Source organism: Penicillium cinerascens (assembly GCF_028974065.1).
Source record: "Penicillium cinerascens strain IBT 15544 chromosome Unknown scaffold_4_segment0_segment0, whole genome shotgun sequence".
Classification (NCBI taxonomy): domain Eukaryota; kingdom Fungi; phylum Ascomycota; class Eurotiomycetes; order Eurotiales; family Aspergillaceae; genus Penicillium; species Penicillium cinerascens.
This window is the reverse complement of record NW_026695297.1, coordinates 1437626-1452253: the sequence shown is the minus strand read 5'-3', so window position 1 is coordinate 1452253 and position 14628 is coordinate 1437626. Positions and strand designations below refer to the sequence as shown.

Genomic DNA, 14628 nt, shown 5'->3' with positions numbered 1-14628 from the left:
TTCACCTTTTTATTATGATTATTTACATCATCAAACATCAACTCCTGGAGGCTGCCTCTCCGGGTATCATGACAGCCGATGTAGTCTTCTATTTGGCTCTGGTATCAAGGCACAGGCGATCTGCCTGCTCCAGACGGACTGCTGATTTGAGCTGTTCCCGCAGCCCAAACAGGCGCTGAGAGGCCGTCTTCATCGTCTCCTGGTTACTCCCGTCCTGGACATTGACGGATGCCTGCAGGACATAGCTGCCACTCTTCTCGAGTGGCGTCATCTCCTTCAATACCGGGAGATGTCGCCGAGGTTCCCGATGCTCCTGTTCACCGGAAGGATAGTGCAGCACGCGGTGCAAGTAAATGACAATGTCATTCTGAATGAACACGTCTCCCTCGACCACATATTCAGTCACGAAGCTAAATAAGACATTAGTTTCAAGCATATCATGAGATCAGATGAATCAGGCCACTAACCTGTAACCCCAGGCATTCATGGATGGTATGATGTCTCCATGCGGAAGCGCCGCGCTGGCCATCACCCGCGAAGTGACAGCGGAGCGGGTTCCCGCTTCGGGAATATCTCTAAACTCCAGCTTCCAGGGTTGCTGCTCAAAGTCGTAACTGGACGTTCCCTGGACGGGCGGCTTAGATTCGTCCATACCCTCCATCTGGGTATCGGGATCAGCCGCAGGCGCTGCCGGGCTGAAATCCGATTCGGAAACCGGACCAACCACCTGGGTGTAGAACATGCCACCGTTCAACATCTTGTTGACCCGCTGCAGGTCTCCGGACTGCTGAAGATCCTGGCTGCCGCCTACCCGAGAGGTGACCAACCCGGGCTTGCGATAGGCCTTGAAGATCAGCCGACGCTCGACCGAGTGGCGAGGCTGCATGGCCGTGAGGCCGGCGAGCTGCTGAAGGAGCTCATGATGCTGATGGACAGGGACCGAGGCGAACAGCAATAGCTCATGCATGGCGAATGCCTCCGGTGCCTCAGGTGAGGTGGTGCGGGAGAAGCCGGGATGTGTTTAGTCAAGGTCCAAGCTCCGAGATGGTGCGATGCACGTCTTATCAACGGAGTTATGAATAAGTATGTGTGTGCGCTATTGGGTAATAGTAATGACCACCTATTGGGAAGGGACCCCCTTCACATTCACACCGGGATTGATAATTCCGAGGGATCTTCCCCTGCAGCTAGACCCCTTGCCAAACCTAAAAGAGGCGATCGATTTCCAATCCAAACCCTTTTGGAAAAGAATGTGCGTTTTATGAGCGGGTTTGCGGGGTTCAAATCCGTAGCTAAACGTAGAACCGTGGGGAGATCGGATCCAACGGCAGAACCCTATGAGGGGGGAAAGAATGCGCCCGAGTGCTGCTAGTGGTGGGCGCTGGGAGGAGCTCCCCGAGTGGGAAATATCTTGAACGGACTAACCTCACCGGATGATCGAGTTAGGAAAGGATCGGATAAGTCGGGGGAGCATTGCACGGGCAATACTTCACGGTGCGGGGATAGGCTGTGAGGAGGGAGTCCGCGGCGCCGCCCGCCAATGCCAGGACAGAAGGGACAAGTAAGCTCAAAGACGAAGGAACATGCGACGCTGTCGTGACACATTCTCCGCCGAACAAAACTCCAACTTTGTCGGCCCCGAGTCGGCTCGTCCCAATGCGGTAACGCTTCCTTCAACCACCGAATTCTTATCTTCGGTCTTTTCCCTCCTTCCTCTTGCCCTACCCCTCGACACTCTCATCTTCAATCACTTGCCATCTCAACCCATTCGCTAGCTTCTATACTATCCCTATCTTCACCAATTCGGACCATCTCGCCTCGCATCTCGTTCTCGTCGCGTCTGGGTCGGCTCGGAGACTACCGGGCCCGTTGAATTTCGCACACTCTTCCGTGAAATTGACCTTTTCTCCTTTACACCACATCCACATTCTATCACCATCACAATGCGTGCTACCTTCGCTCTCCGCAACGCTGCCCGGACTCCCCTGATTCGCTTCCTGGGCAAGCGCTCCGTCCCTAGTACGTTCTCCCCGGCGCTCCGGTCTAGCAACGCGTGAAACTAACCTCCAGCCAGAGTCCGTGGACCACACTCCTCGCGTTCACCCCGCCTCTCCCACCAAAGCTCTCCCTGACTCCTTCGCCGCCTACCGAGCCAAGGCTCAGCAGCACGGCCCTCTCGGTCGCGCCTCCTTCACCACCGGCGGTGGCATCGGCGGGCAGCCCGGCTCCGCGCTCGGCCCCGTCCAGCCCGCCTCGGGCGAGTTCTTCGATCGGACTGAGCTCCCTGCCCGTTTCGGCCGTCTCTCTTGGAGCCAGGCCGAGATCGAGGCCGTCGAGTCCGGCGGCGCCAGCATGTACGCGTAAAAAAGTTTCAGTCCTGATTTCTTTTTTCTTGCTGGCAGAGATACCCCCCAAATATATGAGCGATGGAGTACGATACTACTCATGATGGAAGTTGTGTGGTGAATCATGGATACGCGGCTGGTGCCAACCAGTCTTGAGTGTGGACACTGGCGACCTTGGGATAGGCGATGGCTTGACCGAGTCTCGAACGAGCACCTGAAACGCGATGATTACTCCTCGTCCCGCGAATGAGACCATCCGTCCTACCGAGGCCCGCCATTCACAAGAACCCCCTACTTTCGGGGTCTTGTCACACTCGTTTCAACCTTTATATCATTGTTTTTCTTCGCGAACCTGGCGCTGGTGGTTGATTTCCCGGTGTTTTCTTTACTTTCAACAAGCGCAGGATGCCGCTTCTTTTGATGTCGGAATAGAGAGTGCGATTTCATTCGATAGATCATGGTTTCCAAGGGTTTTGGGTGACTCGGGGCTTGAGCATTCATTTTGGTTTCACTGTGACATATTCTGCTCTGGGAGCACTTGATTTGGATAACGCAAAAGACTGAATATTTCCACTTCAATCCACTGCGTAGATGTAGTTTGGCTTCTGAGAGGACGCGTTCCCCGCACGTGCCCGGTGCCTCTCCAACTTCAATTCTCCAACTACAGATTAACCCCCTTTCCTCCAATCACGACATCATGGTGGCCCACGCAAGGAACCCGTTGACCTTTCGCGAAACGGATGAGGCCGACAATCTCACGGCAACTTATGTTTACTCTAAACAGAACACGCCGTCCGCGCGCAAGCGGGATGCGCTGACGGGAAGGGTGGATGTAATGGTAAGCGGACATTTCCAATGGTTCCGTGTCGGCTTTCCCTTCCGACATTGATACCGGGTGTGAATTCTCAGCAAACGCGTCTCAAGTGGTTGGAGAAGCATGATGGTTCCTTTTGATTGCAACGCTGCTATGTCAAGGCTAGGCTGGATGAATCCCAAATTGACACATGGCCTAAGAGCTACCTGTCATTCTTGTTGTCACCCTTCGTAGCCCTATCGATGCACTGGTATAGGCGGCCACTATCATGTATCTCATTCTGTTTTGAACGATCAGCCTATCGACCCATATCTTTGGAATCAAAGACATTACCTACATGCAGCCAGTCATGATCTGACAATATCGAGCAGGATCCATCCTCTACTTTGTGGACCTGGTCTCCCAAGCCTCTCATCCGCTCTCTCAGTGACGTCTTTCTCCCCTCGGGATACCCCCAGAGTGTGAGCGAGGACTATATCAGGTATGTAATTTGATACACAGTATTCATACTCGATACTTGTGGTGATTTGCTAATGAATAAATCAGATATCAAATATTTGTGAGTTGGTAGATCTCTCACGCTTTACTTTGGAAGCTTTGTCCAAGGCTATAAAGTCCTCACAACGCTGGAATCAGTATGAATCAGTCCCTGGACTAACATAAAACTTACAACGAAAAGGACTCCCTCCAAGCATTCTGCAGCTCAATAGCAGGCCTCCTCTCCTCCCGAGCGGTGCTACAAGGTTCGCCATCCATATCACATTGAGAACCCTAGGTTAATAGCTACTACAGGAGTCGGTGTCGGCGACGCCAACGCCTCTCCATCCTCGGCGCTACTTCTACACGTCCTCCAAGACTCATCAGGTCGTGTAGCAACCATTCTCTTCGCCCACCGAGTCGGCACAGCTCTCGAGCCAGAATGCAAAACTTACCGGCTAGCAGCCGATGTATTCAACGACATCGCCATGATCATGGACACTCTCTCGCCAATGGTTCCAGCCGGGGTGATGCGCGTAGGGATTCTCAGCACGGCAGGCATCCTGCGTGCCTTGTGTGGTGTTGCAGGCGGGAGTTCCAAGGCGAGTTTGAGTGCTCATTTTGCAAAGTGGGGGAATTTGGCTGAGCTCAATGCCGTAAGTGCTCTCTCTGTCTTTGCGGAGCTATATCTAATGCCATTGACAGAAAGACTCTTCACAAGAGACGATCATCTCTCTTTTTGGCATGCTTGTAAGATCTCCCAGCAGCCTGGTCGTGATCTCGATCTAACCGATAATACAGGTAGGCTCAGTGGTCGTATCTCGCGTCACCGGATTCAAGACGACATGGGCCGCACTGCTGATCCTCTTAGCGGCGCATCTCAGCCTCAATTATGCAGCAGTACGAGCCGTCCAGATGACAAGTCTGAACAGACAACGGGCAAACATCATCTTCTCAACCTTGCTCGAGTCCGATCCCGCCATAGATATAGAGCGCCTACGCTCCGGGGAAGTACCAAAAAGCAAGGCCAAGCCAGACACCTCATCCTGGAAGATCCTCACACCGGCACAAGTATCCCGAGAAGAACGCATCTTCCACCGCGATGGCGCCCTCCAATGGAACACACCATCCCAAACACGAAACCTAGGCAGCGCCTCGATAGGCGTCTCACTCGCCTCATTCTTCAAACAAGCACAAGCAAGCCAACATACCTCACGAGGCTCCCTACAAACCAACATCCCAATGCCCGATCTAACAACTCTCTTCGCCAACGAATCATACATCCTCTACCTCCATCCCAACGGAACAGAATGGCACGCCTCAATTCTACTGAAAAGCAACTGCACCGTACACTCGCAGCTCAAAGCCTGGACGCACGGACTCCTCGCCGCACGAGTGCTATCCACCACAACATCCAAATCCGGCACAGAACCCACTCCAGAAGTCCTCTCAGTCGTGACGAATACACTCTCACTCCTAAACTCTCAGTTCTCGAGCTACACAGACGCCCTCGAAGAAGCGGGCTGGAACACGACAATCGCGGCGCTGGAAACGCGATCCGGACGCAGGGTTACATTCACGTAGAATATATTCTTAGACAATGGATCTTGGGTAGTACTTAACCAGAAAAAAAAACCTTCCAGATCGACATGGTTCCTTGGGAGGAAGTGAGGAATTTACATTCCCCAGACGATTAAGGTTGGGCCGGGGGGGAGTCTTGATATCATGTGGGTCGGGATTTTCAAGAGCGAGTTTAATTTTCTGCAGAGTTTCCGCATTACGTATGTCGCTCGCACGTTTAAACCGAGAAGGGAAATAGACCATGTGGTACATGTAATCTTCAAGGCTGGGGAATTTTACAATACTTGAAAGGTAAAAAAGGTTGAAAAGTGGAATAGGGGTATCAAGTCTATTGATTCCAGAAGCGGCGTCATCCTATCGTAGCAAGCTATCGAATAGATCCACAGGAGAATGGGTGATGACAAAAAAAAAAAAAATGAAGATGGTGATAAAGAAAACAGGCTCCATCCAGTCTATGTATGATGATGGAATGGAAGATGTGTAGAAAAATGTGTCACAAGAAAGGAAAAATGTAAGAGAAAAATGACGGGGCATCAAAATGCTCGCTTGGAGACACTGACAAGGAAAAAAAAAAGACAACAAAACGCCGAAGTCGTATGCTGATGCATCATGCTCTCATACACCGCCAATAAACGCTAAGCAAGGAATCGGATCGTGTGGATGCGTTGCGGAACAGGTCATCGTTGAGGGGAGTTCGTGGAGATATCATAGGAGAATGTAGAGTCGTAGGTTTTGAGGGGAGGTGGTTTTGTTTTATTCGTCCAGGCCGAGGATCTTGGGATCGCGAGAGCCGTTGCCGTTGCCGTTGCCGTGCCGCTTCTTGAAGCCCAGCTTCATGCCCATCTTTTTCCAAGGGTTTTCGGTACGCAGCTTGGGGCTGTGGCATGGGATATGGGGCTCGCTACCGGGCGGGGTGGTCGGCGGCGTCATTGGTTCCTCGACGGTCGGGCTGGACTGCGGACTTGAGTCGTCCGTCAGGGCCCCGGAGGTCGAGTCGCCACTTGTGGTGAGGACGATCCCGGATGTGCGTTGCCCCAGGGCGTGGACGGCGCTGAGGGACGAACTTGAGCGGCCGGCGGTTGCGGGAAGATCCTTGGTGGAGGAGTTGGGAGAGATACGCTTGGCACGAGACCGCACTCTCTTCATGGGATTTTCGTCCAGAATCGTGGTTGACAGGCTTAGATCCGCGTCGAAGGGAGAACCAGATCGGGGAAGCATGGCCGGAGAGGTGGTGTGGCTGTTGAGGAAGGGCAGGAAGATGGACTCTTCCATCAAATCGTGGATGCGTTTCACGGCGGAGTCGAGGATCTCCGGGGCGGGAGGCGCGGTGGCGTCACGGTGTGACAGGACTTCATCACGGACTTCGCTGGAGAGATTGATTTCTCGGGGAGCCCCGGGAATGATGTACGCCATTAACAAGCGCTGCCAGAGCATACGCAAGTGCCGGCTTTCCGGGACATCGGCCGGGATGACGGAGAGCCCGAGACGATCGGCCACGGCCTCGTAGGTTTCCCTATAACGCTTCGCTTCGAGGGTGAACTCTAAGGTTTCTAGACAGTGGTTCTGGGAGAGGTAGGCCATGAACGCGCTGAGGGTATAGGGTGGCGGGGCGGAGTTGGCCAACACCTCGTTGAGGGTAGGACGCATAGGACAGAAGGCTCCCGCCGAGACGGCCAGGCTGACCGGTCGGGAGCCAGAAGATTCCATATCCTCGTCGGAGTCACTATCCGAAGAAGTCGGAGACAGTTCGGGAGTGGTACTGGGGGTAAAGTTCCAGAAAAAGGAAGAAGCCAGGGACTTCTTTTTGAGCATCGCGTACAGCGTGCGGCGGGGACCGTGTGACGACTGTCGTTTCCTCACCGATCCTCCCCTGTGTGCTGAATGAGAATCCAGCTTCGGGATCGGGGAATAATGCTATTGCAAAGGAGGGAGAATCGATGGCATGGGACGGGGAGGTGCAGGTGTAGGTGTAGATTAGAGTCAGAGCCAAGTAAAGCGGAAGAGTACCCAAAAGCGAGACCCCAGGCAAATAAAGGAAAAGAGGGCAACTCCACTCTTTTCGACGGGACTGGTTCTGGAATCATTCGTCGATCCACAATACGTGTAATACCCAGTACTGGCGCCCAAGTGGAGTCGGATCAGATGTGGTGATCGTGGAATGCTGTGGCAAGTGGGTCGGTACGGGCATTACCAAAGTGCATGTACGCATGTACTGGGAATTAGGTATCTGCTTTACGCAAGGGGCTGCAGGGGGGTAACTTCTAGAAATGTGCGTGTGCTCAGGCGCGTGGCGATTCCTCGTGGTGAGCACACTTTCTGTTCCTGTCCGAGCAACATGTACGGGGAACCCAATCGGCGGATGGAGTCCCTGTGAGCACACCACACTAAACACCCACACGCTAGCGACTTGATTGCAGCCAATGTGCAGACCGGATAGGCCCACGGTCATCGCACGAGAGACGCTAACCACGCCATTATCCGGTCTCGGAATGACAATCCTTCTGGAGACCCAGAACAGACCCACGGTTCAGTCACGGCTGCACCAGTGACACGACCGGGTGAGACCCGCATGTTTTTCGGTGACACGCTCATCCCCTTGCGTATTTTACTTTTCTCCGTCACGTCATCCACTTGCACCGCTGCCTCAACGCAGTTAGATCGTCACTAGTTGCTCTATCGCCCTGCCGATCGTCCCTAGGAATGTGTCCAAGCTTGATGATTTGCTCTGTCTTAAACCCTCTTAATGTCTTGATTTCCAGTGCGGTCACGATCGGCGCCTCATCAAATTCCGGAATGTCCCAAGGTGGCAAGATATGGCCAGACGCGATTAGTGTCTCCGGTTTACCCTCCTTCTTTTAGGCTAAGGTGTCATCGCCCCAATTGCCCCCGGTTCAGCCCGGGCTACCCCTGGCATATCATCCGAACATCCTCCCCAGTGCGGCTGAATCGAGAATGCTACACCGTTTATATTAATTAGGTGTACGCACCCGGCAACAGCCCAGACCTTCTAGAATTCTAGAACCCCCACCGAAGCACCTTAGTTTCTCCTTTACCCACGATCGCCACACCGGGCCCCCATCCATCAGAAATTTTCTTTAGGACAGTATGACAGTTCCCCCCCCCCCCCCCCCTCCTCTCCCCGAGATGGCGTTATGGTGCCTGGCCAGGAAAAACTCTGCCGACTCGATCTGTGCAGGGGTCCGAATTTTGCGTTTGCCACCCGGTTGCATGACAAGCTTCCGTTACATTGATTTCACAGGGGTATCGTCGCCTCTGCTTCCTATATGTCCCGAGTCTGTGTTCTGAAAATTAAATTTTCTTATCATGCGACACACGTAGGGACTCGGTGATTCGATCAATCACTCTCAACTACTCCGTAGAGGGCGGCAAAAAAAAAAAGACCAGAAAATAGGGCCGATTGAAACCGAGGGCCAAGATTTCATTCGATGGAGCCATGGGAGGCTCCAAGACTCATTGGCTCCACTCGGTCTGACTCAGGCCTGATAAGGGCGATCCTCCGCTCTCGGAGGGCGTGGACTGATAAGAGAGAGATAACTGATACAATGATTGCATCAATAGTAGATCTCTATACAGATGTCTGTTTAGGATGAGTCTATAGTTCAGGGTCTGCAGGCTTTGTCGCTGATAAGGTTCACAGAAAAGCGCAGAACTGTATCTGGCCACGTCGGTCGCACCCCCCTGCACCAGGCACGAACCGTGCCTACAGCCATTGGATCAGCAGTCGGCCGTGGTTCGTCCCAACGGCCAAGCACAATGCACGATTGTGTATATTATGTAGGATTAGGTTACTAGCTCACAGAGCACAAGCATGGGTGTGCCTATCTCGCACAGAGCCTGCAACTCCCTCTACACTCGGCCGCCGAGCCCATTCCCCATCATCTCCGCATGGCCATCGCGGCCAACGGGCCAGTCCAACCCCCACGGCCATGCAGCTGCACGGGTTAGTGCTGTACAAGCGCAGAACTCGGAGCCCACCTCCCTCGTACTCTTTCATGTCAAAGAATCCCCCAGGGTTTCGATCCACAATTTCCCCGATGAGCGCGATTCCCCACATCGCGCGCACGGGACGGCGCTTTCCCTTCTCAAGCGTCCTTGGGCCTCCCACGGCGCATCTAGAACGGTGTCAGCTCGGCTGCTAGCGTGAATCCGACTGGTATGGGGTACCTTAGAGCAGGCGCTAGCATCGAGTAGCAGGCCACGGCGGGGGGCCATGCTGTGATCTGTCTCATGTCTCGTGTCCTGAGAGCACGGAATATACGCAGTACGCAATACGGGGTAACATGAACGGGCTTTGTGGCGTTGAATAAGCAAAGCCCGTTCCCTATCAGACTGGGATGCCATGCATCTCTAGGGGTTTCTCGTTACACGAGTACGCAATATCCGGCCCCATTTTCCAGCGGTGCATGCCATCCTCGTCGGTAACCAAGGTCCCCCGGTACAGCTCCGGACAGACAGCTCCAGCCCGATCGTCCCAAATGACGTGCATCGAAAATGGGTCTTACAGGTTATGCAAAAGGAAAAAAAAAAGTCAAAAAGGTAGCGGATCAACACAGTCTCGATCACCAATTTCCCAGATCTCCACACGTCTCTGCCAAGAGAGACCAACCCCCCAAACGAAGGCAGTCGATCAAACTCACACGGCTGAAGCCGCCAGATGACCTCACAGCCCCACCCCGAGCAGCCAAAATCCTGATTTGTGATGGTGAGACGCTAAGAAAGAAAACACGCTCTAGCCTAGCGCGCACGTTTCATCCTACACGGCAGAGGATCGTGGAGCACACGGGAGAGGATCATGGAGCACACGGCAGAGGATGAAAGCTTGCGAAAGCTTGCTCTTACAGCCCAGGAGCCGGCGCTACATGAAACAACCTTGGGAGAAATGATCCAGTTGAGTGGATTTTTTTTTTTTTTTTTCGTTTTCTTCGGTGGATCGCAGATGACCTACATATGCTAGTACCGTAGTAGTACACTAGGATAAATACAGATACCAAATTGAGTTTGAGCACATCATCATGGTGCGATGGGCCGACTATCCTTCGAGTTTCGTATGGAGATCATACGGGGTTTGAAGTATGGTACGGCCGGATCCTGGAAGATCTGCGGCCTATCCGTCGGCCGTGTGTTTTTTTTACCCTTGCTAGCACTTGCATTGTGGGCTCAGATCTGGGTCTATTTCAGGATTGAGTCTTTTTCCCTGATGCAACGGCGGACTCCGGTTTTTTTTTTTTGGTAAGCGCTGCAAAGCAGCGCTTTGCAGAGTCCACGCTTTGAGGTGGCCCCTGATAGAAGCGCCGGGTTGTCTCAGATTGAAGATTCTGCAGTATCCACTTGGATTTTATTTGGTCTGCTTTGTTCACATGCATGTCTGCCCTACAAGGGTGTACTTGTCGGAGGTGGCTCGGGATCGGAGATTCGGAGATGACACCGGCCGGGGAGGTACCTTCGACGGTTACCGTCGAAGTTGTTCGTGAGACTGGATTGTATACCTTATTGGTAGTCGCGTCAGGCATGGCATTGGATGCTCAGAGGGTCCGTGAAACGAGATATTAAGAGTTACAAATATTTGTGAGATGAAAGTAAACATCATTGTTTTAATGGTTATTTCCAATGGCGCTGCAGATCAACATCTATGACTTGGCCCACACGCTGGCATCATATTCATCCATCAATTCAGTATACTCTGGCCCAGCGGCAGCCCATCCTTTAATGCCCCCTTCAAGTATCATACTCTTCATAGTTGAGTCCCGCTTTTCCACCAAGTAGTCCGCGAACCACGCGGCAGCCCTCGGACCCCGACCTCCACAAGAACCTTCCAGAAAAGTCACGTTAGAAATCTCTATGGAATGAAAGCAGAAGAACCATCTCACCACAATACCAAATAACATTCTCAACGCCACCACTCTTCAAAAGAGTGTACAGCGCTGGGCGCGTAGGATACAGACTCTGACACGGCAGATTCAACGAACCACGAATAGTGCCGCCCTGTAAAAAAACATCAGCCAACACCCCAATCGCCGCCCAGTAATGCAAGTACCTCGAAGTCATTACGCCGTACATCCACCAAAACAAAATCCCTGCCAGCCTGCTTCCCCTCCCTCAACCAGCGCAACAGCTCCTGGCGGGGCAGTGCGTCAACCTTGGACATGGGAGCGGGGTAAGCTTCATGCCATTGCGTATTGCGGGGGATGTCCGGGGCAGCCATCACGAATTGGCGAACCGTTCAGGGGTTGTTAGCGGTAGGTAATCATCTGAGGGGAAATCTTGGACAAAGAAGTCTTTAGGTTCGAACGGCATGGGTTTGTTATTGAACAGATGCTGGTTCATGGCTCGTGGCATGATTCGCTGTACCGTCGGTCTTCATCCGCTAAAAAGTTTAGAAAAGTCACATTACACCGCAGCGACATGCCGCCATCGTTTGATTGGTCGGGGAGTCGGGGATGGCTTTCCATTAGTAAACACTCGAGACTCCCAGAGACTACTTGGGTCCGGAATTGCGATATCACGGGCCGTGTAGACTTTGGAGAGAGGTTTTTAATCAAATGGATTTGGGTCCGGGTGGTACCCGACAACATGCCACGGCCCAAGGCAAAACAAAGGTGAGATACGTCATGGGCCGGGGAAGTAAATGGTACTATTCTCTAGAGTTTCTCACTAAGTACTGTATAGAGTGAAGATCTCGCTCGTCTATGCAATAACCAGCGACGCTCGAGAGCGCGACGACAGGAATACGTACACCATCTAGAAAGGCGAGTTCGAGAGTATGAAGAGTCAAGCGCAGCCAGAGAAGAGCAAAGTCAACTAGCATTGCAGAAGCTCCGAGCAGATAATGATGCCCAGAAACAGAGGCTTGATGCTCTTAGTATCAACCGGAGACATGACAGAGTCGAAAGTGAACTCACGCCGAATGTGTTTGATACTCCGGGTTTGTGGCTACCAATGGCAAGTTTGCTAGACGTAAACTTGAACTTATTTGCATACTAACTGCCAACAGACCCTCAACCCCTCAGGAACGTCCGAGCTACACGGCACGACGTCGCCATCTTGTTGCAGTCAGGAGACCGTGTATACATTCAGCGCCAACGACGTCGACCTATTGGCCCCGGCAGTCAATCACTCGTCACTGATCGACAGCTACCGGGGTCATCAACCCGTCCAAACAAACGATGTCATGCAACATCGAGATTCTGGGACTCTGGATACGACGGGCTCGAGCGCGACCCTCTGCTCTTTGGCGTATAAATGGGTGACTCGGTGCTACCAACGGGGCATCGATCTGCACGTCATATCGATGTGGATGCAGCATGGGTTCCAGCCTGGGAGGAGCCCCACGGATGGTTGCAGGGTTGATAATCGAGTACTTTTGGCTGCCTTGACGCGGATTTCTTAGGTACATTACTTGAGTTTGGGTGTGATTTACTGAAGGTCTGTGCTTGGTGTTTCTTTCCTGTAAGTTCTACTCGTTAGATATAAAGGGCTTTTGTAACCAGTACCAGCCCATCTATGGTTTGAGGGCATATATTTGAAATGCGCCTTTGTTGTGTCAGTGCCGATCAAGTACTTATTAAGGTAGGTACTTTAGACACGCCGGCCCATTCGTTAAAGTCAATCTCTCGGCCATGCTTCCTTGCACGCTTGCCTGATTCATCCTTGGATGCACGGCATCAACCCACTGAATCCCCCGATTGAGACTCAGCAAGGTCTTTGTAGACCTTAAGATCCTTGTCAGTATCCACGATCAGGATATCTGAAACGTCAGCATCATCAAATCGCCACGTTGAGAGAACGAAACATCAACCTTTGAACCCCGCATCACGCAAGTACTCCTCATATTCGTAAACCCTGCTCGCGCCCGCAATACATCCAAGATACAAAGCCATGTCACTGGCCAGCCCACGCGGAAGATCCTTCTTGGCAAGAAGATCACTAATAGCCACCCGTCCACCAGACACCAACAAGCGGAACATCTCATGAAACACACAAGACTTCTCAGCCGTGGGGACAAGATTCACCACGGAGTTACTGATTACGCAGTTTGCAGTAGAATCCGGTAACGGGATAGCTGTAACGGATCCCATCAACGAAGGAAGCATTGGACGCACCGGCTTCTTCAGCATTCCTCTGAGCCAGATCAACCATACTCTGCGATCTTGTCAAAAAGCCATCTCCTTGCATGTACCCTGAGACGGGTGACATACCCTTGTCATATCCACACCAATAGCCCTCCCCTGTATCCCGACCTTACGGGCTGCTAGGATGACATCCAAAGCCCCACCACTGCCAAGGTCCACGACTGTTTCGCCCTAGCAGGGTCAGGTCTTGCATGATCTCCCGATTCGGCGTACTTACCTTACGCAACTTGGTCAAGGCCGGCGGGTTCCCGCATCCTACGCCGAGATTTGCATCTTGCGGGATGGAGTGTAGCTCAGAGGGTTCGTATCCGAATACTTTCGCGATTTTTTCATGTGATACTTCGAGTTTTGAAGGCCGGGTGGCTAGATCGCCGTAGTGAGTTCGGACGATGCTGTAGACTGTGCTCGAGTCCATTGTGAGATGATGAGAACATTTCCAAAGGGTGAATTGGTAGCTATTAGAGGTCTTTAAATACATGAATAGGATCACCCAGTGACACTCCATATTCTTCTTCAGGATAACTGGAATGTCACTGGGGCCACAGATCCTAAAATCATACGATCTCTACAGAACGACTTCATTCACATATCTGGCATGTCACCACCAAGACCGTGCGTGCCCACCTACCCAAAACCAGCCCATGACAACACACCGACGATCCCAACCCTAACTCCCCCTTCCACGGCCTCGCACACCCGCCACGCACAAATCCCAGCATGCAGAAACGAATCGGTAATAAAAACAAAACACACAGCCACCACCAGGCCACACGGCCAAAAATCCATCTGCCTACCGGGTGTCTGCAGGAGCGTCGAATCAGCGCCACGCCAAGCAACGCAGATGCGGGGGATGCACGGTGTGAATGGCTAGCGCGGAAACCAGCTGCAGGATGAGCGAACAGGGCCCGTCCGAGTGGAAGTGTGACGTGACACCAAATTGGGCATGCAAGCCCCGTTTGGATGTAGATCAAACCTTAGGCAGGCCGCTTCGTGTATGTATCAGTGCGGACGAATCGAATTAAGAAAGGAAGACAGACTTTGCAGTGGCAAGGATTGTCCTACTGCTATCCACAGAGTAGTAGTTTTTGTCTCCCCTATTCGTACATGGGCACTATTTACAGGGGTGATAGTCCATGGCTACCGTTAAGGGGTGGACCGGACGCAATTATTGGGTATAGCAGGTTGCGCTATACTTGGTGACCAAGCCGGATCTGGCAAGTACCTACGTGCAGAGGGAGTTATGATAGGAGCCGTATTTTTG

General features: G+C 52.5%; 8 protein-coding genes across 8 annotated transcripts; 3 read left to right on the top strand and 5 right to left on the bottom strand.

Moving 5' to 3' along the window:
* Positions 1 to 88: 88 nt before the first annotated feature.
* On the bottom strand, positions 89 to 967 carry N7498_008523 (mediator of RNA polymerase II transcription subunit 18; the record flags this gene model as incomplete). The annotated part of the gene is made up of 2 exons (XM_058455585.1): positions 89 to 410; positions 468 to 967. The coding sequence occupies 2 exons, from the start codon at positions 965 to 967 to the stop codon at positions 89 to 91; spliced, it is 822 nt and encodes a 273-aa protein (XP_058305573.1).
* Positions 968 to 1943: 976 nt separating this feature from the next.
* N7498_008522 (alpha-ketoglutarate dehydrogenase subunit KGD4) lies at positions 1944 to 2364 on the top strand (the record flags this gene model as incomplete). The annotated part of the gene is made up of 2 exons (XM_058455584.1): positions 1944 to 2019; positions 2075 to 2364. 2 exons carry the CDS (start codon positions 1944 to 1946, stop codon positions 2362 to 2364), a joined length of 366 nt encoding a protein of 121 aa, XP_058305572.1.
* A 678-nt stretch (positions 2365 to 3042) lies between these two features.
* N7498_008521 (RUS1 family protein) lies at positions 3043 to 5220 on the top strand (the record flags this gene model as incomplete). The annotated part of the gene is made up of 7 exons (XM_058455583.1): positions 3043 to 3183; positions 3531 to 3640; positions 3706 to 3718; positions 3839 to 3902; positions 3952 to 4292; positions 4342 to 4386; positions 4438 to 5220. 7 exons carry the CDS (start codon positions 3043 to 3045, stop codon positions 5218 to 5220), a joined length of 1497 nt encoding a protein of 498 aa, XP_058305571.1.
* A 750-nt stretch (positions 5221 to 5970) lies between these two features.
* Positions 5971 to 7029, bottom strand: N7498_008520 (regulator of G-protein signaling domain-containing protein; the record flags this gene model as incomplete). Its single annotated transcript, XM_058455582.1, has 1 exon — positions 5971 to 7029. One exon carries the CDS (start codon positions 7027 to 7029, stop codon positions 5971 to 5973), a length of 1059 nt encoding a protein of 352 aa, XP_058305570.1.
* Positions 7030 to 9084: 2055 nt separating this feature from the next.
* Positions 9085 to 9467, bottom strand: N7498_008519 (uncharacterized protein; the record flags this gene model as incomplete). Its single annotated transcript, XM_058455581.1, has 3 exons — positions 9085 to 9170; positions 9214 to 9350; positions 9403 to 9467. 3 exons carry the CDS (start codon positions 9465 to 9467, stop codon positions 9085 to 9087), a joined length of 288 nt encoding a protein of 95 aa, XP_058305569.1.
* Positions 9468 to 10865: 1398 nt separating this feature from the next.
* N7498_008518 (putative arsenate reductase (Arc2)) lies at positions 10866 to 11440 on the bottom strand (the record flags this gene model as incomplete). Its single annotated transcript, XM_058455580.1, has 3 exons — positions 10866 to 11047; positions 11106 to 11220; positions 11273 to 11440. The coding sequence occupies 3 exons, from the start codon at positions 11438 to 11440 to the stop codon at positions 10866 to 10868; spliced, it is 465 nt and encodes a 154-aa protein (XP_058305568.1).
* A 337-nt stretch (positions 11441 to 11777) lies between these two features.
* N7498_008517 (uncharacterized protein) lies at positions 11778 to 12477 on the top strand (the record flags this gene model as incomplete). The annotated part of the gene is made up of 3 exons (XM_058455579.1): positions 11778 to 11834; positions 11905 to 12160; positions 12230 to 12477. 3 exons carry the CDS (start codon positions 11778 to 11780, stop codon positions 12475 to 12477), a joined length of 561 nt encoding a protein of 186 aa, XP_058305567.1.
* A 422-nt stretch (positions 12478 to 12899) lies between these two features.
* N7498_008516 (uncharacterized protein) lies at positions 12900 to 13782 on the bottom strand (the record flags this gene model as incomplete). Its single annotated transcript, XM_058455578.1, has 5 exons — positions 12900 to 12982; positions 13034 to 13297; positions 13338 to 13377; positions 13434 to 13538; positions 13585 to 13782. 5 exons carry the CDS (start codon positions 13780 to 13782, stop codon positions 12900 to 12902), a joined length of 690 nt encoding a protein of 229 aa, XP_058305566.1.
* Positions 13783 to 14628: the final 846 nt, after the last annotated feature.